At 40.1% G+C, this 24,946-nt stretch overlaps 2 protein-coding genes across 4 annotated transcripts in view; one reads left to right on the forward strand and one right to left on the reverse strand.

Moving 5' to 3' along the window:
- Positions 1-45: 45 nt before the first annotated feature.
- Positions 46-17,581, reverse strand: DIS3L (DIS3 like exosome 3'-5' exoribonuclease). Of its 3 annotated transcripts, none has more exons than XM_064517858.1 (18): positions 17,354-17,492; positions 16,109-16,221; positions 14,610-14,763; positions 13,662-13,790; positions 12,876-13,011; positions 11,739-11,915; positions 11,048-11,126; positions 9,885-10,064; positions 8,338-8,507; positions 7,375-7,536; positions 6,451-6,698; positions 5,496-5,588; positions 4,363-4,896; positions 3,351-3,505; positions 3,066-3,244; positions 2,427-2,572; positions 648-822; positions 46-572 (listed from the first exon to the last, which is right to left on the reverse strand). In XM_064517858.1, the coding sequence occupies exons 3-18, from the start codon at positions 14,651-14,653 to the stop codon at positions 261-263; spliced, it is 2,919 nt and encodes a 972-aa protein (XP_064373928.1). In that variant the 5' UTR covers positions 14,654-14,763; positions 16,109-16,221; positions 17,354-17,492; the 3' UTR covers positions 46-260. The 3 variants fall into 3 exon arrangements, with proteins under 3 accessions (XP_064373928.1, XP_025977455.2, XP_064373927.1); XM_026121670.2 differs by lacking the exon at positions 17,354-17,492 and adding an exon at positions 15,020-15,240 and having other exon boundaries at positions 16,109-16,200; XM_064517857.1 differs by lacking the exon at positions 16,109-16,221 and having other exon boundaries at positions 17,354-17,581.
- Positions 17,582-18,700: 1,119 nt separating this feature from the next.
- The window catches only part of MEGF11 (multiple EGF like domains 11), a 298,039-nt gene continuing 291,793 nt past the window's right edge, over positions 18,701-24,946 (forward strand). The window contains exon 1 of the mRNA XM_064517860.1: positions 18,701-19,336. The gene's annotated coding sequence lies outside the window, so the exon portion shown is untranslated. The remainder of the gene's footprint in view (positions 19,337-24,946) is intronic.

Consider the following 24,946-nt stretch of genomic DNA (forward strand, 5'->3'; position numbering starts at 1 on the left):
AATCAGCTTTTTTGAATGATGCTTAAAATGATTCACCACACTGTCTTTAGTCTGCTAGATGAGATTTATCATGTATAAAACCTTTTTAAAAGTTATACAGGTTCATAATCAAAAATAATTCTTATTTAAAAATAAACATTTAGTTTATCTTATTAAAATGACTCTTGAAGATTTAAATATACTGCTTTTTACAAAATTTAAAATCTTACAAAGTGAGTATGAACAAGAATACCAAGAAGCAGATGTTGCTAGGTTACAGTTCAAGTTCTGATGTCAGCTGAAACATCTAATAGAGCCAAATCCCTAATCTCTTCCAGCAGCTGGTATAAGCTTGCTCCCTTTGTCTGGCAATACTCCTGGTATTCTTCCTCAATTACCTCCACTCCTGCTTTTTCTTGAGCACGTTGGGCTTCCTCTGCTGGCTTACTTGCTTCTTTCTCTAATTCATATTTTGTCACAGTAGAATTCTTCCGGGAAACCTCTGTGTCTAGAGTCTGGTATGGTGCATTCCTGATTATTTCAAGTTTGATTGTGTCAGCATGGCAGCGGGAAGTATGCACAAGTATTTTCACCTTAAAAGCAATATACAAATTATTTTATTTCTCATCATGCTATTTGCTTTTACTTCCTTCAAATTAAATACTCACTGTAATGTGATCAAATAGGCTTAATGTAACGGATTCCCCAGTAGTTGTAGTGGAAGTAATTTTGTTCCGAAAGTGATGAAGTGAACCAGGCTTCCACTCACAGATGCTGTCACGTTGACATGAGATGACTAAACCTTCTTTGTTTTTCATATATGCGGCAGCTTTAATTCCGTATCTACAAGAAAGCAGAGGGAGACTGTTCTAAGAATCTTCACCCTTACCTCACCTTTCACCTCTTACTAATTTTGAAACCAAAGGAAATCCAGTTAGGCTTATATAAAAGCAACAACATAAAGGGGCAAACCTTGTAGTTTATAGCCCTGTTTAAGGGACACTGATAGGTGTTTGGGGGGTGGGGGAATTATACTATATGAAATAGAGCATGAAGATAATGATTGAGATGTTTGGAAAGCAGTGAAGCAAAAGTAAAATATTCTCAGTGATCCATTATCCGTGCATTGGATGGTGCCTGGAATGCTCAGGTAATGGAAGAATACCAGCATTACAGGTTATTTCAGAGAGCACAGTAAGGAGCACAAAGCAAGCTCCCTATGAAAAGGTACTGTAAGTCCAGCAGAGTGTTTGCACTGAGTTCTCCGAAAGGAAGCCTTACTTGAGTGGGGAGGTTCTGGATCTTCATCCACGTATCCAAGCTAAGCTACTTGCAGTGCCAGAGTTGACCGGCCTACATGGAGCCAGTTTATATCCAAGCTCAGTCTGTTTGCAGGACTGGAAGTATTCATGGAAGTCCCTGGTATTCATGCAACGTTTGCCTTACCTAACATACCTATACAATATCTTTCTTTTTGATGTCTTTTGCTTTTTAAGGAAAGTTCTTATCTCTATGTTTCTTTTACTCCTTAGCCAGCAGGACACACAGCATTGCTACCCAGAATTCACAAACAGGAAAATCATAAAACTAATCCAAAATATAATTGTCCAGTGTCAATAAGGGAAAGAAAAGGTAGCTCCTTCCTTGCAGCTTGAGGGAAAGTCTTATGTGAGAAGTAGTGCTCCCTAGCTACTCAATCTTCCTTACACCATTCACTCATCGATTTACAACATAAGCAGAATACATGTAGTATATTTTAAAAAACAGATTTCAAAGCTTAGAAATTAGAATATAATGTTACCTTCATGCAAAGAACTGCTTTCTGCTTGGATAAATTGGAGGCAGCTGAGATACAAGCCCTTAACAAAAGCTTAACTGCCTTAAACAGCACCATGTAAACATTTCTTGTACATTTTCCTGCTGTCTACAAGGTTCAAGGAGCATCTCTTTCAAAAGGTGCTCCCAACTCACATACATACTGCCTATACTAAAATAAAAGAGGGCTGAGGAATGCATGGCTTTATGATGTGGGTAAAGATAAAGTTTAAAATTGCCTTTTCTTTAGGTAACCCTTTTCTATGATAAAAAAATCCTTGGTAATAAATATTGCAGTCATTACTCTGCTCTAACAGCTGCTTGGGCAAAAAGTTGCTAGAGCATTTAAAAAACACACCTCATCTAATGGCAAGCGATCAGACAGCCTTTCACTGTTAGGAAATAAATACATACTGGACAGTATAGTCTTTCGGTGCCCTCACGGGAACTCTTTCAGAGTCAATTCATAAAAAAGCGCTGCCTGTGATTTATCACAAAAATTTTAAATGCAGTCATCAATCAACACCAAGGCATGCTATAAATGCTTCCTTTCTCAAGGACCAGAGCTGTCCTCACAGCGTTCTCATAACACGTCTTATTTTTAAATTCACTCCAAGCTCTAAGCAACTTACCTTGGTACGAAAACAAGCACACCATTTGTTCGAATTGAGTAAATAACACCATCTGCTAAGCAGCGCTCATCTGTCTCAGGGGTTTTATCTTTGAAGTACATGCACTGGAAGAGTTCAGTAGACTGCTTCTGAGCATGCTGGGCTGCCTGCCCAAAAAAGAAGACAAAGCAACTGAAAATTCTAAAAAGCTTGTTTGCCTTTGATCTTTATAGTTTCTTTCTTCCATGGCTTATTCCCCTACGTGCCCCCTAAAAAAATTATATCCAAAAGGAAATCCTACTTGTAGTACAGGTGAAGTATGAAGTTACTCTTACTATTGGAAGAGAACAGATATTTAAGTAAAAAAATATTCACTGCATTCTTCAGTTATTTTCTGATAAATTGCACAATTTTCTCATGCAGTTGGATACAACATTGGCATGCTCAACTTCCCGATTTTCATCTTTTGCCCATGAGGCTAAACGGACATTTCCCAATTTTCTCTGAACTCCTTTCATTGTTAATTTAACGTTTTAACATTAAAATACAGATGAAGTGATACTATGTTATTGTAGTACCCAAAAGCTGCAGTCAGGACTGGTATCCTGCTGCACTGGACAGCATACAAGCCTATGGAGACAGGCACAATGACCATCTTACCCTGTTTCTGTTATTAATGTGTCTGCACAGTTCCTCAAGATCTTTATTGCTGAATACATTATCCTTAACATCTCCTTTACTCTCCTTCAGAGTGGCTGCCATCAGCAGTCTGTGGACAATGATATCAGCATATCTTCTAATTGGAGAAGTAAAATGAGTGTACTTATCTAAGGCAAGTCCTACAAATAAAAAATGAAGCAGTGATAAGGAAAAACAATCTTGAATCCACCAGCGGTTCAGAAATAATAATGTGAATAACATAAAAAATAGCAAGTGACAGGATACCATAATGATGAAACTCTCCTTCGGGACAAGAGCCAGTTGAGAAGTACAACGCATTAGACATTGCGTGAGTGGCCATAGATCGCAACAGTTTATTTACAATTGGATCGTGGGGATCATCTGCTTTATCCAGGGACTCAGCCAATGCTTTGTTAGACCTGTCAAAAAAGAGACTGTTAATTCTGAAGGCAATTATGCTAACCTTGATCATAATAGCATGCAGTTAAAAATAACATATGGAAGCACATTAAAAATTATTAATTATTATTATAAAAATATTAATAACAAGCAGGATGATACTTCCAACACAGTTTAGTAATAGCTGTATTCTAAAACAATGTTTGGACACAAAGCCAGTTTTCACCTATAGGTTTGTTTGCAGTGACTGGGAGGAGCCAGAAGGATTTGAGCAAAATCCACTTCTCTGCAGCACAAAGCAGGTGGTGAGCTGACCTACAAACTTTTCTGTACAGAAGACCACAAATGGTGGAAGGGAAAAGGTGACATCTAAATCAAAAGGACACACTATTGATGCCCTTCACTCTTTGCAGTCCAGAAATGATACCTCCCAATGTGATGAGGCTTACAGCTTTTCCATAGTATCTTGACATACAAACAAATTCTAAATGATGTTGCATCTTTCAAAATTATTATATTCCACTGAATTTCCTTGATTCAAACAAGGACTCTCTCAGAGTACAATTATGGGAAATAAGATGCAAACAAGGCTATTACACAGCTTAACCATTACAGAGTGACCAAACAAACTGTATTTGGTATGTCCAAAGTTATTTAGGTATTGACATTTTCAGGCCAACCAACAGAAATGCCGGTAGCATTTCTGTTTAGAACATCATCTCCCGCTTACTGAAAGGTTATGGTAAGAATTTTAAGAATTGCTATGCAATCTCTATTAACATTGATAGGCAGAATTGCAATGGTTTGTAACAATTGTACTCAAATAGTTAATTGCTTAAGTTTAATTAAAGCACTTAAGGTAAGCAGTAAAAGATACCGTGTGTCTATTGAGAAACCTTTGGCACTGGCACATTCTCGAAGCTCAGAAAAAAACTCCTGTCGTGGTGGAGGGTGTTGACGCAACAAAGCTTGATGAGGAAAACTTTCTGAAATCTTTTTTGCCACCCAATGGTTGGCAAGAATCATACATTCTGCTACAGTCTCGTGTACCTCCAGTGGCTGCTTGGGGATGAGATCATGGATATTTTTTTTATCATCCAGTTGCACTCTGATTTCTACCCCTTCCAGCTCCAGAGCACCACAGCTGTCCCGCTTAGCCCTGACATGTCTTGCTATATCAGTCAATTTTGATATTGCCCAGACCAGTTCAGTCAACTTCTTTTGTCTAGTTCTTTCATCCAAGTCTTTCAATTCGAGGATATCACCAACAACACTTGTGTCTCCATCTGATAATCCTTGTGCTGCTTCGTAGACTAACTTGTATGCAGACCGAATGATGGTTTTGTTGTAGGAGACGCTCAGGATTTCATACGACTCTTTGTCTAGTTCCCACATGACACTTACAGCATACCTTAAAAGATAAAATCAGAATTCTATAAACATTTCTGGTAGCCTTAAACCAGCATTTCAAGCCCATCAAACTGCTGCACATTTTCATATTTCTTTCTGTTTCTTTTATATTTGCCATTTTTTTCATCATGAAGCAAACTAGTGCTCAGCAATGCCACTGATTGATGCACTTGCATTTCAGTACCATATATTCAATAAATGAGGACCAATTATGTCAGCAGTATTACCAATCTACTTGCTGAGGCAAGGAACCCCTAAAATATAAGGCCACATCTGTTTTAAAGCACAGTTTCACTGCTCTAGTTGTATTTTTATTCATTTTTATTTTATTATCTCAGCCAGATGTGTCCACTATTAATGTATGTGTACCCTGTACATCCTCATGTCAGCCAGTCAACCAATCCTTTAAATTGCAAAATGGGGTAACAGCATGTTTGAAGAATAGGGCAACAGTAGAAAATCTGACCTTTCACATGGCTACTCTTTCACTTCAGGATTTGGTAACAATGCAAAAGCTACAGACAGTTGCTAGAGAGACTGGTAATGATAATTACATTAGCTGTAAAAATCTCCTTCCTCATGTATACTACAAAACCTTACCTATCAACTCCACTAAGAAGAGAGCATATGTCAGCACTCAAGACGGAGGGCAGCATGTCGTAACGACGGTCTGCTAAATAGTAAGTCGTTGCCCTGAGGAATAAAGCACATACACTGTTCTAACAAGCACTCACGGGTGCATCTCTCTCAAGCAGTTTGCAGTATAAACATAACTTCAGCAAAACATGATACATGGCATGACTTTAACAGGTTATTCTTACACAACACACACTCACAGTACTGAAGTCAAATTATTTGAATAACTATTTGTATAGAACAGGCTTAATTCTGCGTTCTTCTATCTTCAGCTTCCATTAAGAGCAGAGTTAAGGGTGTACAAAGCATGCTCAACTAAGAACAGGTTACTTAATGGCTATACCAAACATCTCTGCTGGCTATGAAGTTTACATGTCTTTGCATCTACAAAAAGTAATACATTTATTAAAGTGATTCAGCAGTTTAAATTCAAATCAATGAAAATAATAAAAAATAGACTGAATATCCGGCATATTAAAACACAAAATAGAGCCTGCCCTCTGGAATACCCCTGGAATTAAATTAATCTAAGATTCCATTTTGAGGGTGTTCTATGTTCTGTGGAAAGATTCGTTCCCTTTAGAATGCCGATAAGTGATTTGTAAATATTTTAAATCATAAATGATGAAGAATATAAAGCAAACATTGGTGATTAAGGAAAGATGAACCTAAATCATGACTTTGTGGAAAGGAGCAATTTCTGAATAAAAAGGTAAGGCAGTATATCAGAAAGTTTCTTCTATAGCAAGCCTACTTTATCCAAATACAAGCAGAATACTAGTAGGTATATATTTTTATAAGTTGCTTCCATGCTCAGGAACTCTTTCAAAAGAAATAATAGACTTCTCAGTGTTTCCTTAGAGCAGCATGACAAACTTCCAAGCTCTATACATTTTATAATTTTTAGAAAATAAGTTACCTTGCTCTGGCCTCAACATCAGTGTAAGAATTTACTGCCACAAAATGGGTTACATCTGCAATGTGGACACCTAACTCTAGATTCCCATTAGGCAGAGTTCTAACGGACAGTGCGTCATCCACATCCTCACAGCCTTCTGGGTCAATGCTGAATATCAAGTGTGTATCTCTCAGGTCAACACGTTTTTTTTCCTCCTCTGGATTCACTTTCCATGGATTCTTTGAAGAACTCACAGGCATTTCGCTCATCTATACAAAAACATTATCAATGACCATAGTTATATCTTTTCTAAAAAGGAAAGTCTACAAGTTAGATATAATAAGCTTTTCCTTTTCTACTCTGTCAATAGTTTTGTGTCACTGTACTTTTTCTTTCTGGACAAATTCTTCTTTGCATTCTCCAAGTCATTTACTTTACAGAAAGTATGAAACAATCCAAAAGAATGCTACACATATTGTGAACAACTGATATTATTGTAGTGATACTACAGCTCTGGCAAACATCAACAGTGTGTTTTGGGTTTTTACATTCATTTTTTCTGTGAGAGTTGGTCCCTACCCAGTTAAACACAAAGGGATTTATGATGATTTCAAAAGGTCCCTTTAGGACCATTACCATGAACACAGATTAAAGACAACATTATCTTAAAACTCTACCTCAAATTAGAATTAAGAGCTTGCAATTTTCTCCCCACAGTGAACAGATTATATTAAAATCACTCTTGACTTAAAAATTCATAGCATCTATAGAACCAAAGTATGCAAAGAATGCAAAAGTAATACTAGAAAAATATTCTATACATAGTTGCTCACAGATTTTTGAAAGCTAGAAACTAACTCCCTCAGCTGTAACAGAGTCCTTCTTTTTGAGGACCACCACCCTGAAAATCAGCAGAAAAGAATGTGCCTAATCACAAAGACTAACCTGGATTTCTGAAAAGGGGGCAACAGAAATGCTGTTCTCCACAAGAATAGCTGCAATTTCCCCTTCAAGATCTCCAATTCTTCCTAAAACTCTCACAAAGTGTCCATTTGGATATACAGATGTTGATTCCCAAGAATCAATACGCACAACAACTCTATACTCCTGCAGCAAGACAATTCTTCTGTTAGAACTGCAATCTGCTCCTGATAAGTAATCAACATAAATACTCATTAAAGGGCAAACAGTACAATCCAAAGAGACTGGTAACTCTAAAATTTTTATAAAAAGGAAAAAGAAACCCAAAATGAGAAATACACAAATAGATGCTGAGAATTATATTTCTTTCCTCATCTAAGACCCATTTGGGTTCATTATATAGACAATGTATATCTTGAAGTACAAAAAAACCCAAGTAAAACCAAGACGTACACACATCTTCTTATTCTTTTATCAGAGAAGACACAATTGGAATTTACTTCTTGGCTGTGAAGAAGTATTCAACATTACAAAGTAAAAGCACCAAGGAATGAACAAAATTTTTGTTCTTTCTACAGCAATGGCAGGCTAATTACCATAATTCATTATCCATTTATTGAAAAGCTCTCCTTAGTACTTTCATCAAAGTTATATATAGTCACAGATCCAGTAAAATCATTAGAGCTATTACAATTTATAAGCCTAATATGACCCCTAATTTATTAGAAAAACCAAAGCAAGTATTATATAAATGCCAGGGTACCTGGATAGTCGCCCAAATTCAGAAGTCAAATAAGCTTTAATACCTGAAGGTGATGCAATTCTGACAGGTGCTGAACACATTCTTTCAAGGTAGGACTCGGACTGCTCTGGCAGACTTATCAATAGTTTTACCCCTCTTTTTGCTGTGGAAAACTTCATTACAGTTTATGAAACCTGTACAGTTATAAAGGAATACAAAATAGAGAAACGCTCATGTCAAACTACCTGTAGTGATTCAGCTTGCTGGGTGCTGATCCGGATTTTGGGAATTCTGTAGTCCCAAGGTGTAACGAGGATTTTCTGAGCATTTCTGCCCTGGGACTGGCTCTCTTCTTTGGAGGGGAAAGTGACCACGTAATCCCTCCAGTTCTTTTGAATGATTCCAACGACTTTGCCTTTTAATAAGGAACATTGTTGGCTATATATTAAATAGTTAAATAGGAACAGGAAAGCAAATACATGTGAGGTATAGAGGATTCATTATTTTCTAATATGAACTAACGTGTACAAATCCACATTACAATCGCTAACAAGATATGGTATACAGATCATATTGGTCATACATCTACTGCACTAGACCAGGGGTCTAATGTGATGTAGATAGCACTTTCATGACTACTGCACCATTCAAGAATCACAAGTGTTTCATTCGAAATCAATAAGTTTGTTATAAATTAGCATTGGCACAGCCATATTATAATAGGCTTTTATTTATGCAGTGCCCTTCATTCTAAAGGACACTCACCTATTTTATACATTTAAATTGATACAGTACATAACTACAGGGAGATTCCCATAGTCTTCTACTGAAATGTGGCCAATTCTAGTAAAAAATACAGAAACTTTTTAATAGTAAAGACCAAAATTATGCAGCATTTTATTGCCGGAAAAGAAGAACTAATCTCCTAAAACTTTTAACTCTGACCTCAGCAAACTCAAAAGACATCATAAAGGTAGCTACACCTGTAGAGTAATATTTTCAAATAAGAATCAAAGTTCCCATGATACATCAGCATGACAGATTGTAATGGGAGCTGGACACTTCGCCACTTACAAAAAAATTTAGCCTTGAATATTATTTGAATTCAAGGAAGTAGAAGGAAGTTGTTACCATTCTGTATAATCAAGAGTGATACTGAATGACTTAACTGCATGCTCTGTAAATGGGTTTGTATTAGAATAGCAGTTAGTGTCTTGTGGAGCTGTGAAGAGTGACAGCATGTGTTTGGGTGGCAAAGCATTCAAAATTTTATCTTCTAGACCAACATCACCTTAACTAGCAGTTCTTTTAAATAAAGTGATTAAATTGATAAGAATTCATCGAAGTCTGCACTCCAAGTGTTTCCTATGGTAATACTGCAAGTCAGACTGATATTACCATCTGTTGTCAACCTTGATGAACATCTTACCATTATAACACCCCATTTTCAGTCAAATAACTTTATCAAACTAAATGTTTCAGATGAGATTTTTTCACACACACTATCTATTGAAGACTCATACTTCTGGAAGATGCATACAATGATTCAGCTATTTCGGACAATGAAACTGAGGAAAAAGTGTTTTTTCAAATATAGAAAAAAAATCTAGTGGCCTTATTTTTGAGGTGTGTTAGAACACCTTCATTTGGCATAAGCACTTGGAATTTATTATGGTGCAAAAATGTGACAATTAATCACATAAATATGGGAAGGGACTATATAATGAAGAGTACAACACAGTTTGGACCAAGGAAGTGAAGTATTCTTAAAAAAAATCGTATCGTACTTTACCTGTTGGCATAGGATCACCAGTGGTGTCTGCAGGTGTTTTATCCTCAGTCTCATTTTCACAAAGGGCAACAGTCCTTCCTTTCCACTCATGCAAGGGTAGCAACTCAACAGCTACCACATCACCATGGATTGCACGATTTCGAGCTTTGGCTCCATAAATAAGTATGTCACTTTGAAGTTCTAAATTTAAAATAAAAAGAAACAGAATTATAAACAGCTGAACATTCAAATCCCTCTAATCTTGGCAGCATTCTGCTGAAATAACAGTTTGCAGAAGATGACATTTTTTCATATGATTTCTTCCAAAAAGAACTATTGGCAAGTAACCGGTATTGCAAGAAAACTAAAATTTTTCCCTCCTTTTTTTTCCCTGAACTCTTGGATAAAAGGTTTCATAGGCTATGATGAGTTCATTGTTCTTAGGCAGCAGCTTTAAAAACACACAACACATAATTAAATTGTGGAAACCACTGTCACACGATTTTGGGCAGGCTAAAAGATTAAACAATTAAAAAAAAAAAAAAAAAAGGTCTGGCTGCAGACTCTGTCACAGGAACATTTGAAATTTCTCATCACTGAAAGGTAGGAGGATATAGCTGTGAAAGGACAATGCACTGTTCCTGCAAAACCATTTATTATTAACTCATACCAGAAAGAGGATACTCGTGCTCCGATCTGATCCCAAAGACAATTTGCATATTATGTTCACAGTGACCAGCTCCCTACTCCAGCCAACACCTATGCAAACAGTTATTTCAACCACACAAGTAGATATCTGAAGTTAGAGCAGAGCACAAAGATAACAATTTGCGTCAGTATTCAACTTTAAAAGAGGTCAAGAGAAACCCATTAGTAGGACAGATGAATCTAAAACATTATGGCCAACGGTATCAAGAAAGGGGAAGGTGGAAACACGGGTTATTGTTTTCTCAGGAGGCACTATGGGATAATCTTCAACATCCTTTCTGGTCCATGAAGAAAACTCCAGTATTGCAGTATCTCAGCTTTCATCTTCTTGTTTAATAGCTGAACAGCTGATACAGCTACAGGGCCTCAGGTAAGCACAGACAAATTATTAGTTTACTTTTTCTTCAGTAGGTTGGCATGGAACATGTAATTCTCCCCCCAAAATCACTGAGTACATCATCTCATTGTCTTTTCACCTATTTCTTTGCTGCCAACTCCCTGACGTCGAACGAAAGCTTCCAACTGTGCTCGATGCTTATTGACATTTAAGATACCCTAAAAGAAAGTAATAAACAGATAAAAAAATGAGATAGCCACACCTCAAAAAGTGCCTACTTTAAAGTACAAAATTTGGGGGTTTAAACATATTTTCAATAAATTAGTAGTTTTTATTGATATGTAGGTTATTTTGAACTTTGATGATATGCCTGGTATACCTAGTTTCTCAATTTACAGCTATATCACATATATCAACCTGAAGAAAAATCCATATCAAACTGAAGATCATCAATAACAGACTCTCATTTTTCCTTCTCCAAGAGGAAAAAAAATGCATGCTTACAAGGAGAAGTAAGTGAAAAAAATATTTTGAGACTCTCAGCAACTATCACCTGAGCAACTTGCTATTTGAGAGGAAAACAATGGGAATAAGTATTTTTGCTGATTATTCCTTAGCTAACTTCAATAGCCAACTTCTTTACATTCCCTTTCTTCCAAACTCTTAGTCTGGCTTTTTTGATTTCTTTCCTAAAATATCTTTTTTCCCCTCTTCCCACTATACTGATATTTCTTCATAACTGGTTCTTTTAAGCAGTTCAATTCAGGAAACTAAGGGGGCATACCACAAGAGTGCACTGCTCTGTGTATGCTCTCTAAATAACAAGTTACCTGTATGTATCTTCCAGATTTGACCCCAGCCTCCAGTATTTCCATGGGTAAGTGCTCAGGATACTCTTTTCCATTATTTTCTTGACTTTCACTCTCCCGTTCACGACGAGCTTGAATTATTGAGTCAAAGAGCTCATGGGCAGCCTTTAAGTCAGGCCAAAAGTTATCCAAGTAATTCTGTATGCACATACATAAACAGGCAATGGGTTTGAGAGGTCTCTGTTTTTTAAATAATGCTTCATTTGGAAAGTTCTCATGTGCTGTACTCAAATAGCATTTCTGAGTGGTAATCATGTGTCTGTTCTAAACACCATGCATTTGTTCCAGATTCAACCCAATACATTGGCTGAATACAACAAAAAGAACATTACTGTTAAGATATTATCTTAGACTAGAGGTTCACAAACTTTTATCACCAACATACCCCACACAAGCCCCCCATTATTATTTTCACAGTTCTTATATGATTTTGTACACTACATTTAGGTCATTTTCCACTGTCTCACAAAAATTCAAAAAGAAAAAGAAACAACCAGCACCATTTTTTTTATATAACTTTAAGGTAAATCTTTTTGATCTTGGTTTCTCCTAAATGTGTTCATGGTCTGATAACATCCTTTCACAGCCAGAAGTAAACCTCCCATCCACATACTCTGCTGAATACAAGCAGCATCAGAGAGCAACAACCAAATGAAGAATGAACTATCTTCTTGCACATCAGAGTATTCTAAACAGTCAAGGCTAAAGTACACTGGGCAGAATAATACGATGGATATTTGGGTTACTGCTGTTAATGGACCTGCACTACAGATTTAGATTGCTGGCTGAGGCAACTGATTATTATTTATCAGCACTAAATTCTTTGAAAACAATGAAAAGGGATCCTAAGAGAGATGGCCTCTATCCTTGGAGGTGCTGCTTTCCTTCTAAATTCTGTTTTACTTGCTGCCACTGATTTTGATGACATTCCCAGCATTGACATCTTTGCTTTCTTTGATAAATGAAGTCATGAGTTAGCACTACAGTATTTTTACATGTAAACTCCAGAATGATTTGCACTATACATTTGGTTTAATGTACTTGCTTTGCCATTTTGATGCAGCATAAAGGCAACCTTCTATTTTTCTGATACGTTACCTTGAAGGAAATCACAAACACTCCTTCCGTTTCATTTCCATACTGCCTGATAGCATCTTCATCTTCTGTTACCATAACAACTGGCATCTGACACAAGCAGTGATTATAATACCAGACTGTTGCATTGTAAATACTCCTAGAAAAGCAAAGTTTGAACAAGAGTTCTGGCATATCCCAATTGCAACTGGATAGGCATTTCCAGGCTTTGTATAAAAGTGATTATGTTTTATCATGCATACATTTGAGATATATATACCAAGCTGCAAAAATCTTATGTTTTCAAGAATTTTTATGTGCCTTATATCAGCACTGAGAGAATAGGGGAAAATAAAGTGTTTCCTCACTAATAACTCAACGTGTGTCCCAGCTGCAATACAACATAGCATTCCTCTCAGTGCAAGTTTGTGAAAAGCAAGTTGGAACTGCCAGGAGTCCAGTCCTGTGCTGTTTGTAGGCTATTGGACATTACCTCTAACACTTCAGTTAAAGTGTGTTTTATCTATTTACTATGTTAAAGCATTCTTTACAATGCATAACTTTAAATTGATCCAATGTATTTGTATCATTATTGTGCTTAATTAATTACATTTTTGTCTATCTTTCTAAGAAAACAATGCTGACACATTTTTAATCACAAAAGGACAATCTAGACTTTCAATTATTGTGAACTATTCTAGAGCTAAGTAGAGCAAGAGTACCGACTCTTACATATCCAATGCCTACTAACATTTCTAGACACAGTGTCACAATGCTGTCTTGTGCAAAACTAGATTGGTTAAAACAAACCTGGTCTGCCATTTCTCCATGGATTCTCCCTTCTCTCTTGGCAGATAGGAATGCTGATGGAATTCATTAGCAAACACAATACAGTCATGACGGGCATCCTTTACCAGATTTCGCAATTTGTTGTACTGTCTGGAATATGAAAGAGACAAATACAGCTTTGTGATTTCTTTTGATTATGTTATGTTAACTCCAATTGAAAGTACAGCTGAAAAATGCAAGGAAAACTAAAGAATTCTAACCGTGTAAGACTAAATCCTGTCATTTATAAACAAATGCATTTATTCTTAAATTCCACCATTGATGATAAAACCTAAAAAGTCATCTGTAAGTAGGCTTTTTTAACTTCTATGATGAATGCTTCAGATTTTTAATCATATTTGTGATACTATACATGTGAATCTTTTTCCAAAGAGACCATTCAGAGCACAAAAAGCCAAAAATGTTCAGGAACTTATTTTATCACTTCTGGGACAAAAGCTATTTCTGAAAAGGTATCTGTGCCTTAAAAATATAAGACCTTGATCCTAAAAAATTGCACTCTTATATGGTATAGCAATATACAGGTTAACATCTGGAAAGATATATAATGATATTACTATTTGCTTCTCAAAGACGTGTTCATTCTTTAACACGTCAGGAACAAAAACAGAAGCGTAATCTGGCTTTAGCATATGAAATTAACATTGTTGCTGCAAAGACTCATCAATTCCTGTCACAAGCCATCTGATCAGTTCCTAATAGTATAGGATTAATATTGTTCCTATCATGTGAAAATAGAACGGGCATTGTATTCCAAGGGATCGTAGCTCTTTCCCGTTCATAAAATCACATCAAAACACTTGAAAGACTTAAAAACAAATTAAGCATACTGTGCTTAAATACGCATTTTACAAATTTAATATCTTTACTTCAGTCTAAAATAACAATAAGTTAGTATAGGGTAAGTACCTGCGGCCTTTTTGATGTTGCACAGCTTGACATGCTGTCTGCATGAAAATGATACCTTTCAGCTGTGGAAACTCCAGAATCTCAAGGTAATCTTGAACCACCTTCCAGTCAGGGACAACATAGTGAGTCACATCATCTGACAACAACTTGCCATCTAAAATATAATTCAAAGTTTAAAGATTTAAACTTTCAATTGCAATACTGTCTTTTTTAAAAAATAATTTCAAATGCGAGGAAATCCTAGTTGTGTATCTTCAAAGGTATATCTGTTTTTCTGAGCAACAGAATTTTAATGACTACTGTGGTACGATTCTATGGTACGATGCCTCCAATTTGTGACTGAGCCCTTTCATTACCACCGATTCAAAAATTTTGTGTAAATTCTATCTAAATGAGTAAAAAAAACCAACCTGGTTTCATGACGAAAAGGATGTCACTTGAAAAGTGCAGGTAACAGTCCAATTTTCTCTACTTCCACATAAAAAGAGACACTATACATCTGCCACAGAAAATCTTTTTGTGGAATTATTTAAAGCGTGCAGAACTATGAATATTTCCATTAAGCTGCTTCCACAGACTTCACCATTCAACACTATCCACTTACAGCAGGGTCTCTTCTGTACCTAAACACCTAAGGGTGCGCATGGAGCAAAGCAATGCTATTGTAAAGAGAAGTTCTCAAATCTAATTACTACCATCATAGTTAATTCTGTCTAACGAGACTCCATATCTTAATCATATTCCATCAAAATATCACAGCAAACCCATCACAGAAGAAATTTAAAACATACCCCCAAATTAATTAATTGCTTTTGATACTTCAGAGATTACGCAAAACTTTTTTCTCTTGGGATCTCCACTGCGTTTTCTCTCTACACCTATTTATCCCTTGTGATATTACAAACACTGAACTGCCGGACTTAAAATAGTGCTGGCAGATTTTATTCACTCTACAGATCCTGACAGGTCAGGTTTATTAACTCCAGTCCCGAGAAGCGTGAATCCAGTGGGCACAATTCTGCATTGTGACACGTGGCTGCATCTCACGCTGAAGGTATATAAGGGACGATGGCAGAACACATATAACAAAGTTAATTTTTGTTAATAATTCAGAAGAGGATTAAGAGTGAAGTATCACTTGAAGATTCATGCAATCTGCTCACATTAAGCTATCCTTGCCTAACATACACATCTAGATCACAGTAACTTTAGGCACAGCATGCCATTAAAAATATCTGTGGATGCGATTTATGCAGGCAGGCTCCCACAGTGCATGAAATAGGTCTGCTCAGCACATCATGAAGAGTCAGGAGTGAAAACAAATGTTCACCACGCTTCTGAGTTACCGAGAACAATCACGAAGGGACGTATTCTGACACTGATTACAGCACAATTTACATTTAAATCCAGAAGTTAGGCATGGAGAGAGAGGCAAGAGTTTGGTCTGGCATGTGCCTATAACTTATCCTTAGGGAATTCATAACCAAAGGAATTAATACCTAACACATGTCTACAGCTCCTAGGCCCGTTACAGAGCAGTGACTCCAACCTTGCCCTGCCATCCTGAATAGCAGTAATACACTGCACTGCTGCCCTCCATCTCAGCAGGCACCTAAAAACAAAACAGAAGTGACAACATCTGTCAACTACAGTTCGGAAGAAAAACTGTTATAATTCTTAGCCTTTTCTCTTAGGCCAGCAGATAATTCAGTTGATTTAAACATCTTACATGCTGTGTTAGCTGCCATTTATTTACTTGCACCAAATAAACTGTGTTATTTAACAACAAAAAAACAGAAGTATCAGCGAACAACCACACGGTGGTCTGTGATGCACATAATAGCACTGCACTATGTTTTTACAAACAACGCAAAAGCTAGAGATCACGGAGGCCAGCAGTCTCCGCGTTTCCAAGACGGCCAGGCACCACATGGACAATTAAATTTAACTGCTGAACCAAACTAACTGCTGTGGACCAACTACCAAAGTTTCAGAGGTACCTGCTTGGCCCCATAACAACACTCAAGAAACAGGATTTAACTCGCACCATGCACCACCGCCCTGCAGGAATTGGTGCGTTTTTGAAAAAAGGAAGTGCAAAACCACGGGTGTTCCCCCCCCTTCAAACTGGCACGATCCTTCAGCCTTTTATCACCGTTAAAAGCTAAATAATAATAACAATAATAATAATACCAGATTTTTTTCACACAGATGGAATTTACACAAAATTTTTGGATCAGTGGTAACAACATTAAATAATAATAATAAAAGCGAAATAATAATAGCTAAATCCTGTATCAACTTCTCTTTTCAATACCCTTTTTTTTCCCCCTAGCACCTCATTTTTTATCCGATTTTTACTCTGAAGGTGCATTTTCGCTGTGTCGCTGATCCGGCACCGCCCGATTCCCCCCGGCGCCGCGGCCGGAGGTGCGATGAGCGCTCCGTCCTCTGCCGGCCCGCGCCCCCCAACCCCGCACCGCGCCCCCTCCTCACCCCGCGCTCAGCACAACGCGTCCCCCCCCCCCCCCCCGGCCGCCGCTTTTAAGCCGGTTCCTCGCTGCCCCTCGCTCCGCTCTCCCGCCGGGTCCTGCCAGGCCGCCCCCGCCCGGCCCAGCGATCGCCTTCGCCTCGGTGCCCCCCCGCCCCGCCACCTCCTCCCGCCGCACCCGGGCTCCGGCCGGCGCCCCCGCTCCCGCCGCCTCGGCCCCGCGGAGCCCTGGCGGCCGCCCGCAGCCCCTCACCGCGCGGGCAGGCGGCGCAGCACAGGGCGCTGCGGCAGGGCACGTCGGCGCGCAGGTAGTGCTCCCGCACGACGCGCACCGAGCGGCCCTGCTGCCCGCGCAGCTGCAGCACTTTCTCCGTGCGCTGCATCGCGGCGGCGGCCGCTCTACCAGGCCCGGCGCTCCGCGGCCGCTGCGCATGGCGCGGGAGGCGGGGCGATCGTGAGAGGCAGGGCCGCCTTCGGGGGCGGGGAGGCGGCGGGGCGGCCTTGAGAGGAGCGGCGGCCCTGAGGGGAGAGGCGGGAGCGAGCTGGGGCGGCCCTGAGGGGAGAGGCGGGAGTGAGCTGAGGGAGCCGTGGCTGCCCTGAGGGGAGAGGCAGGAGCGAGCCCAGGGAGCCGGGGCCGCCCTCAGGAAGAGGCGGGAGCGAGCCGAGGGGACAGGGCGGCCGTGAGGGAGAGGCGGGAGCGAGCCGGGGCGGCCCTGAGGGGAGAGGCGGGAGCGAGCCGGGGCGGCCCTGAGGGGAGAGGCGGGAGCGAGCTGAGGGAGCCCTGAGGGGAGAGGCAGGAGCGAGCCGAGGGAGCCCTGAGGGGAGAGGCGGGAGCGAGCTGAGGGAGCCCTGAGGGGAGAGGCGGGAGCGAGCCGAGGGAGCCCTGAGGGGACAGGCGGGAGCGAGCCCAGGGAGCCCTGAGGGAGAGGCGGGAGCGAGCTGTGGCCGCCCTGAGGGAGAGGCGGGAGCGAGCCCAGGAAGCCGGGGCCGACCTGAGGGAGAGGCGGGAGCGAGCCGGGGCGGCCCTGAGGGGAGAGGCGGGAGCGAGCTGAGGGAGCCGGGGCGGCCCTGAGGGGAGAGGCGGGAGCGAGCTGAGGGAACCGGGGCGGCCCTGAGGGGAGAGGCGGGAGCGAGCTGAGGGAGGCCTGAGGGGAGAGGCGGGAGCGAGCTGGGGCCGCCCTGAGGGGAGAGGCGGGAGCGAGCTGGGGCCGCCCTGAGGGGAGAGGCGGGAGCGAGCTGTGGCCGCCCTGAGGGGAGAGGCGGGAGCGAGCTGAGGGAGCCCTGAGGGAGAGGCGGGAGCGAGCCCAGGAAGCCGGGGCCGCCCTGAGGGAGAGGCAGGAGTGAGCCTGGACGGCCCTGAGGGGAGAGGCGGGAGCGAGCCCAGGGAGCTATGGCCGCCCTGAGGGGAGAGGCGGGAGCGAGCTGGGGCCGCCCTGAGGGGAGAGGCGGGAGCGAGCCCAGGGAGCCGGGGTGGCCCTGAGGGAGGGGCGGGAGCGAGCCGGGGCGGCCCTGAGGGGAGAGGCGGGAGCGAGCTGAGGGAGCTGTGGCCGCCCTGAGGGGAGAGGCGGGAGCGAGCTGAGGGAGCCCTGAGGGGAGAGGCGGGAGCGAGCCCAGGGAGCCGGGGCGGCCCTGAGGGAGGGGCAGGAGCGAGCCGAGGGAACCAGGGCGGCCCTGAGGGGAAAGGCGGGAGCGAGCCGGGGCTGCCCCTGAGGGCGGTTCTGAGGGGCTGGGACAGGCTGGAGCGAGTTTGGGAGCCGGGGCTGGGGACTGAGGGGATGCGGGAGCCTCGAGGTCGAGCTGGGAGCAGCGCTGAGGGGGAGCCCGGCCAGGGCTGAGCTTCGTTAGAGCCCTGCGTGGTGCGGCTGGGTGAACAGGGGTGTTAGGTTCCCTCTCAGTGAGGTAAAACCGAGGGGATTTGGGCCTGTGGAGGAAAGGCTGAAAAAGTGGCTGGGGCGTCTCATGGAAGGCAAGTGGGAAGAATCTGCCCTCTGTTAGGAGTGTGTGGCCTGAGGGTGGTGAAGATACATGGTGAATTTTTCTGTTCCTCTGTCCAGGAAGAACGAGAAGAGGCTGTCTTGCTGTACCTAAACCGTAGTCCTGCATAAATGCATGTGTGAACCATCATGGTCTTCCATAACCTCTTCCAGGCACAGCCCCGGGTCCATTTCTCAGATCGCCTCGTTTCGTGTGGTCGCCTCCCAGCACCCGGGGTGCTGAGGTGGGGAACGTGGCTAGGGTGAGTGAGGAGTGCACAAAAGCCCCAAGTCAAATAATAGTATAGAGATCAGTTTTATTTTTTACATTTTACAAAGGGAAAGACTGAGGCCCTGAAAGGTAAAGTGCTTGTGCATGATCAAACAAAAGCAGTGGCAGGGTCACGAATGCTATTCACTTTTTCTGAGTCAGCACTCTGTATGTGAGGCTGCAGTGATGTTAGTGTGACGTATTGGGGGATGATTATTCTGAATATAAAAAAGCAGTAATACTTTCTCAGAACTGCATATGTCGTAACCTCGCTTGAGCATAAATACATGGTGTAAGCTATCTAGTATTTATCTTACGAGAAGAAAGATTGAGAAAGAACCAAGGCAGTGTTTCACTTTATGTCCCTGTTTGTTCTATTGCTTATTTTTCACATGTTTTATAAAACGTGTATCTTCAATGACTAATACTTGAAAGTAACCAATTGGTGCCAGGAAATGGAAGTACCATCTGTAAGAAACTGATTTTCAGAAGCCAAGTCCTCAAACATACGAGGAGGAGGAGGTGGTATAGCTTGGTGAGAGACGTCCAAAGTGTAGACTTGTTTTTGTTAGTCAGGATGATTTTAGACATATTATGTAAGCAGGGTGGGGGGAGGATGGAGACCAAAATGATAGAGCTCTTGTACAGTACGAACAAAGATGAAATAATCGGTGGTGACAGAAAAGGGATGAAAAAGATAACATTTGAGAGAAAAGTCACTGAATTCAGTTTGGAATGCTGTAGCTGCTGATTGCTGTGACATAGTGAAGAACGCAGATCTGCGGGGCTACTCAGTGTCATTCACTGACTGCAATAAAATCAAGGTTAATTAAATGAAAGTGTTGGAGAGCACTGCTCTAATTTGTTCAGCTTCATAGAAATGCAAGACCTTTGGTTAAGTTCATGCACTGCTGATACTACTGAGTAGCTGCCTGCTTATTTCTAAAATGGGCAATTTTTAAAATTCTTACCCTTTCTCCCCTTCCCACCCCTTTCCAAGAGCATTCTCTTACAAGTAAAAGTCAGTTCAGAGTTGAGTTGGTAAAGCCAAAAAGAGTTATTTACACCTCATCTAACAATTGAGTTTGGCCTAGTGAGATTTGAGACAGATTTTCATACTCATCTGGGAATTGATTTTATACGTGGCAAGAAGTTTCTACAGGGTGAAGGTGCAGGGAGAGCCAAAACTTTCAGGATAACAAGATCATCCATAATTGTTTTAAAAAACTGCTAAAATGTTTTAAAATACAGTATTAGAAGATGTCATTACATGTTGAATAATGAAGGTGGAGTGCAGCACAGCTGCAAAGCAGTGAGACATAAATTTCCTCCTGAATATTTCCTTCTCTGAGTGTCTGAGAAGATGTGGTAGAACAGATGAAAATAAAGTAGTACAAATATTTCTTTCTCTACACAGAGTATTTTCCTTACTTCAGAGATGCTCGCTTGGATAACACTAGTAAGCGCTAGAAAAGATTTTGTTTTAAATGAGACAGAGAAGACTCTTTGAAGTTCAGTTACATGTTCTTGCCTATGTTGGGAAGCGTGAGCCTCTCAGGAAGTCTCCCTGCTTGTAAAAATGTCAGGGGGTGCAGTGCAGAATTTCAATATATTACCTTTTGATAGAACTTGCTCAATATTTTGGCAAAGAAAACTTTCAGGTCATTTGGAAATATCAGCTTCTGGCTCTGGTTTCTCATGACTTGAAGCTTGACTCGTCTGACAAATGACTGGAAACAACCTAAGAAACTGATGTAGAAATAAAATACCATTTTACTATGTAGGTTGTTGTTGGGCATATATATGTGGAAGTGGAACATGTGCAAGATAAAGCAAAAAGCAGGTATTCAGAAATAGGTGTAATAAATTGTTGACCATTTAATATAATACCATACCTGCTTACCAGTATGTGTCAGTTGGCACCACACAGATATCCTTTATGATACACCGTACCTTACTTCTGCCATCCTGGCAAAGCAACTGCTGAGTTTTATTCTTGCAAAGGGACTTCTTCCTGAGTTTTGTACAGCCTGTTATTAGAGGGCACTAACTGCTTCCCTGCTTAACGTTGGGAGGTGGGCTGCATAGCTAAATTGGGCTTCATCAGCTAAAATTGTGTTTAAGACTGTTAGTAAGCACAGAAAAGTATATAGCAAGCTATATTCCGGTTTGCTACTGTGCCTATAAACAAGTCTGCAGCAGACCGCCACAAGATGGGATTACGTATAAGGCCCTATTACAGGCTTTCTGAGAAAAAAGATTAAGAAAGTAACACAAACAAGAGATAGTATTGAAGTCTGGTATCCACACAGTCAGGTTGTCAATAGAAATCTTGTATTTTCATTTGAAAGAGGCCATATTTTTCCCAGGAATACTGTCATTGGGGTAGAGGATGCAAGATTTGATTGTCTTACAGGATATCTTTAAAGTTGATTCTTCCATTCTTAAAGCAATTTTGAAGCAACTGTTAATTCAGCATCTGCTTCGAACTCATACAAAACTGAATAAATGCTGTCTTTTCTCTTGGAGATTCCTTTCCCTGTATTGCTGGTTCAGTACAACCCAAATACTGTAAAAATAGTGGCCATCTCTAGAATGGTCTCAGGATTAATATGCAGCTCCTTGCACTAATCTATCATAAATAGTATAATGCACAGTTCTCACTCAGTTATGCTCTAGATGCTGTTATTTATTGTTTTTTAAAGATTTCATCTCCTTACTATGCAGCAAATGAGTACTGATAAAAGAAGTACTGATAAAAGAAACTGACTATTTTCTGAACAAAAAAAACCATACAATCGAGATCAGTATCCATGGCTCCATTTCTCACTGTTGCATTTTTGAAGTAAAATTCTTTGCCTTCATTTGTCAGAGAATCTCTCAAACATTAAATCTCCCAGCATTTGTTAGCAGGAGTGACAAAATATGCAGTAGTATCATAGCTGAAGATCAGGGAATGCTATTACATTGGGTCAGAATGGGTGTGCTTGCCAATGAAGCTCAGCTTAACTGATGTAGACCTGGTCTTACATTATCCTGCTTATCAGCAGTGTGCCCAGTTGGAAATCTCTTTCTACTTAAAGGAGCTGTACCAAGGTTAATTATGTTTATTGCTGGAAAAACTGCACTTTGTTTCTACTCTGGATTTGCTAACTTTGTCTTTGCCTCTCAATATGTTTATAAGATTGGAAATCTCTCTCTCTCATCAAATTTCTTTTCCTCGGGTGCTTTTACAGAGTCATCTAATGACCTCTTTTGCTGTTTCTTTGATGACTTGAACAAGTTGAACTTCCTTCATTTTTTGTATTTTGCAACTCTAATCTTTCTGTGGCTTATTTCTGAAAAGAATCCCATTTCTTAAAAGTCTCATTGTATTGTGTGTTAGCACTGGAAACTGCACGATGGCCTGAAACAGATACTATGTAAAATCTTCCTACTTCTTGTTCTCCCATGTATGCATCTTAGAATTAAACTAATTCTTTTGATGTCAGCATTGTGCCGATGGCTCACGTTCAGTTATTTACCTATCGTTGTCCTCAAATATTTTTAAGAGTCAGTACTCCCTAGACAGGATCCCATACTAGGTATATGTGGCTTACATTCTTTTTTGCTCAGTGTATAAACTTTACCTTTGCATCTCTCAAAAATTTGCTTCTCTCAAATTATTTGCTTGGACCCACTTTATGAAGTGATCTAGGTCAGTGGTCTGTCCTTTGCCTTGTGTGCCAAGCCAGTCATAAAGAATATGCAAAAGAAATCACAGTTACCCTAGTAGCAAATCTGAATATAACATTTAATTGTAAGACCTATCAATTAAACTTTCTTCAGCTAATTTAATATATGCCATGGTGATTTGTAGCTTTCAGAAAAGCACTGTATATGCTGACAAATAGCTAGATTTCAAAAAGCTTGAAATTTCTACCAGAATTCTGTTATAGTGACAGTACCGCTCTTACTCCCCAAAACTGTAGTCTCATCAAAAAAGATATCAAGTTAGGTTAACAAGATCTATTTTCTGTAATCCTGTGTCAACTGATATTAATTATATCACCGTCCTTTAGTTATTTTTGTCGAATCCCGTATTAATTAGACTTTTTGTTATTTTACCTGGGATTGCTCTTTGACTGACAGGCCTATAATTACCTGGATTATCCCATTTATCCTTTAAAATTATGTTGCACAGCATTATAAATGACATGTTAATATTCTTTTGGTAAAAAGAAAAGGATTTTGCTTTTGCGCATTGTTATGCTTCAAATTTTCTTCCTGCATTTTGGTTAGTCACGAACCATCTTGCTAGTTTTCAGTTTGTGACACCGGTTATCACCGCTGGGAGGCACTATTTAATTGGTTTTAAGTTGAAATGCTGCCTTCTGCTTCCATTATAATGTCTAATAGGCTAAAATTCAATCTTTCAGCTTCTGTGAACAAACTGCTTTAAGTTGCTTATAACATAACTAGAGCAATTTCTTCTCAAAAATAAACTAGAAACTAATGTTGTTCTGCAATACAATAAAAAAAACCACCTACAGATCTCTTCAAGCATGGCAGGAGTATGAAACTACATGATGTTTACAATTATTGGAAGCATAAAGGCAATTTATATATCACAATTCCTCATTTTTACTATACTATGTATTTAGTTTTGCTCCCACCATCCCTTTCCTTCTTGGATGCAGTTCAAAAGTTTGTTACATCACTGAATTACAAAGTTGTATGGTGTTTTTTCCATTCATTTTGTATCTTTACATAGTTCACTTCAGAGTTTTTAATCTATTTACTGACAACTGATGCATATCAGAGATGTCAAATATTATTTTAAAAAAAGCCTTTATACTAACATCAGTAGAATGTTAAGCTTTAGCTTAGTAAGGAATTTTAGATTATGTGTAGATGATAATAACGTGGTGGATTTCAGATTTTATTGTTTCATGACGTGTATATTTGTTATGTTAGAAATTATGAAAATAATTTAGACAGCCCAATGGTAAAGTCCAGCAGACCAGTCTTTTTGTCATCAAAATCTGTTTGATGTGATTGGAACCTTTACACTGAAGTGAGGCTTTGTGATGCTTCAGCCTCTGTAGCAACTCCTATATGATTCAAGGGATAATCGCAGTTAGAGATGGAAAGGCCTTGCAGCTCACCTTTTCCACCCACTACCAAATTGGGATTGCTCCCTATAGTATTTCTAGCTCAGGTTTGGGGTCATTACTGTGGAATATAATGCTCTAAGGGCTATTTATTCATATACCGCAGTAAATAGAAAACAGAATTGCAAGGGTGACTTTTTTTGCCCCTGCTTTCAAAATCACAAGGAGAAATTTCTGGGTGAAACTGATTAATTTCCTCTTAGGCTCCTATCATGAGAAATTAAGTGAGGTAGCAGTTGACCTGTGTAGAACTCTGCTGTTGTGATTTGCTGTACAAATGAGATACAGAAGATTTTCCTTGAGAGCTCAGAGATGTATATTGAAACTAAAGGAAAATATATCTACTGTATTTTTGATTGGCAGCTGTGCATCTTAGGCACTTCATATTTTACTCACTAAAATGGTAGGAATAAAGATTTTATAACCATAGCAATATTCTCTCCACTGGA

This window comes from Dromaius novaehollandiae, chromosome 10 (genome assembly GCF_036370855.1).
Source record: "Dromaius novaehollandiae isolate bDroNov1 chromosome 10, bDroNov1.hap1, whole genome shotgun sequence".
NCBI lineage: Eukaryota > Metazoa > Chordata > Aves > Casuariiformes > Dromaiidae > Dromaius > Dromaius novaehollandiae.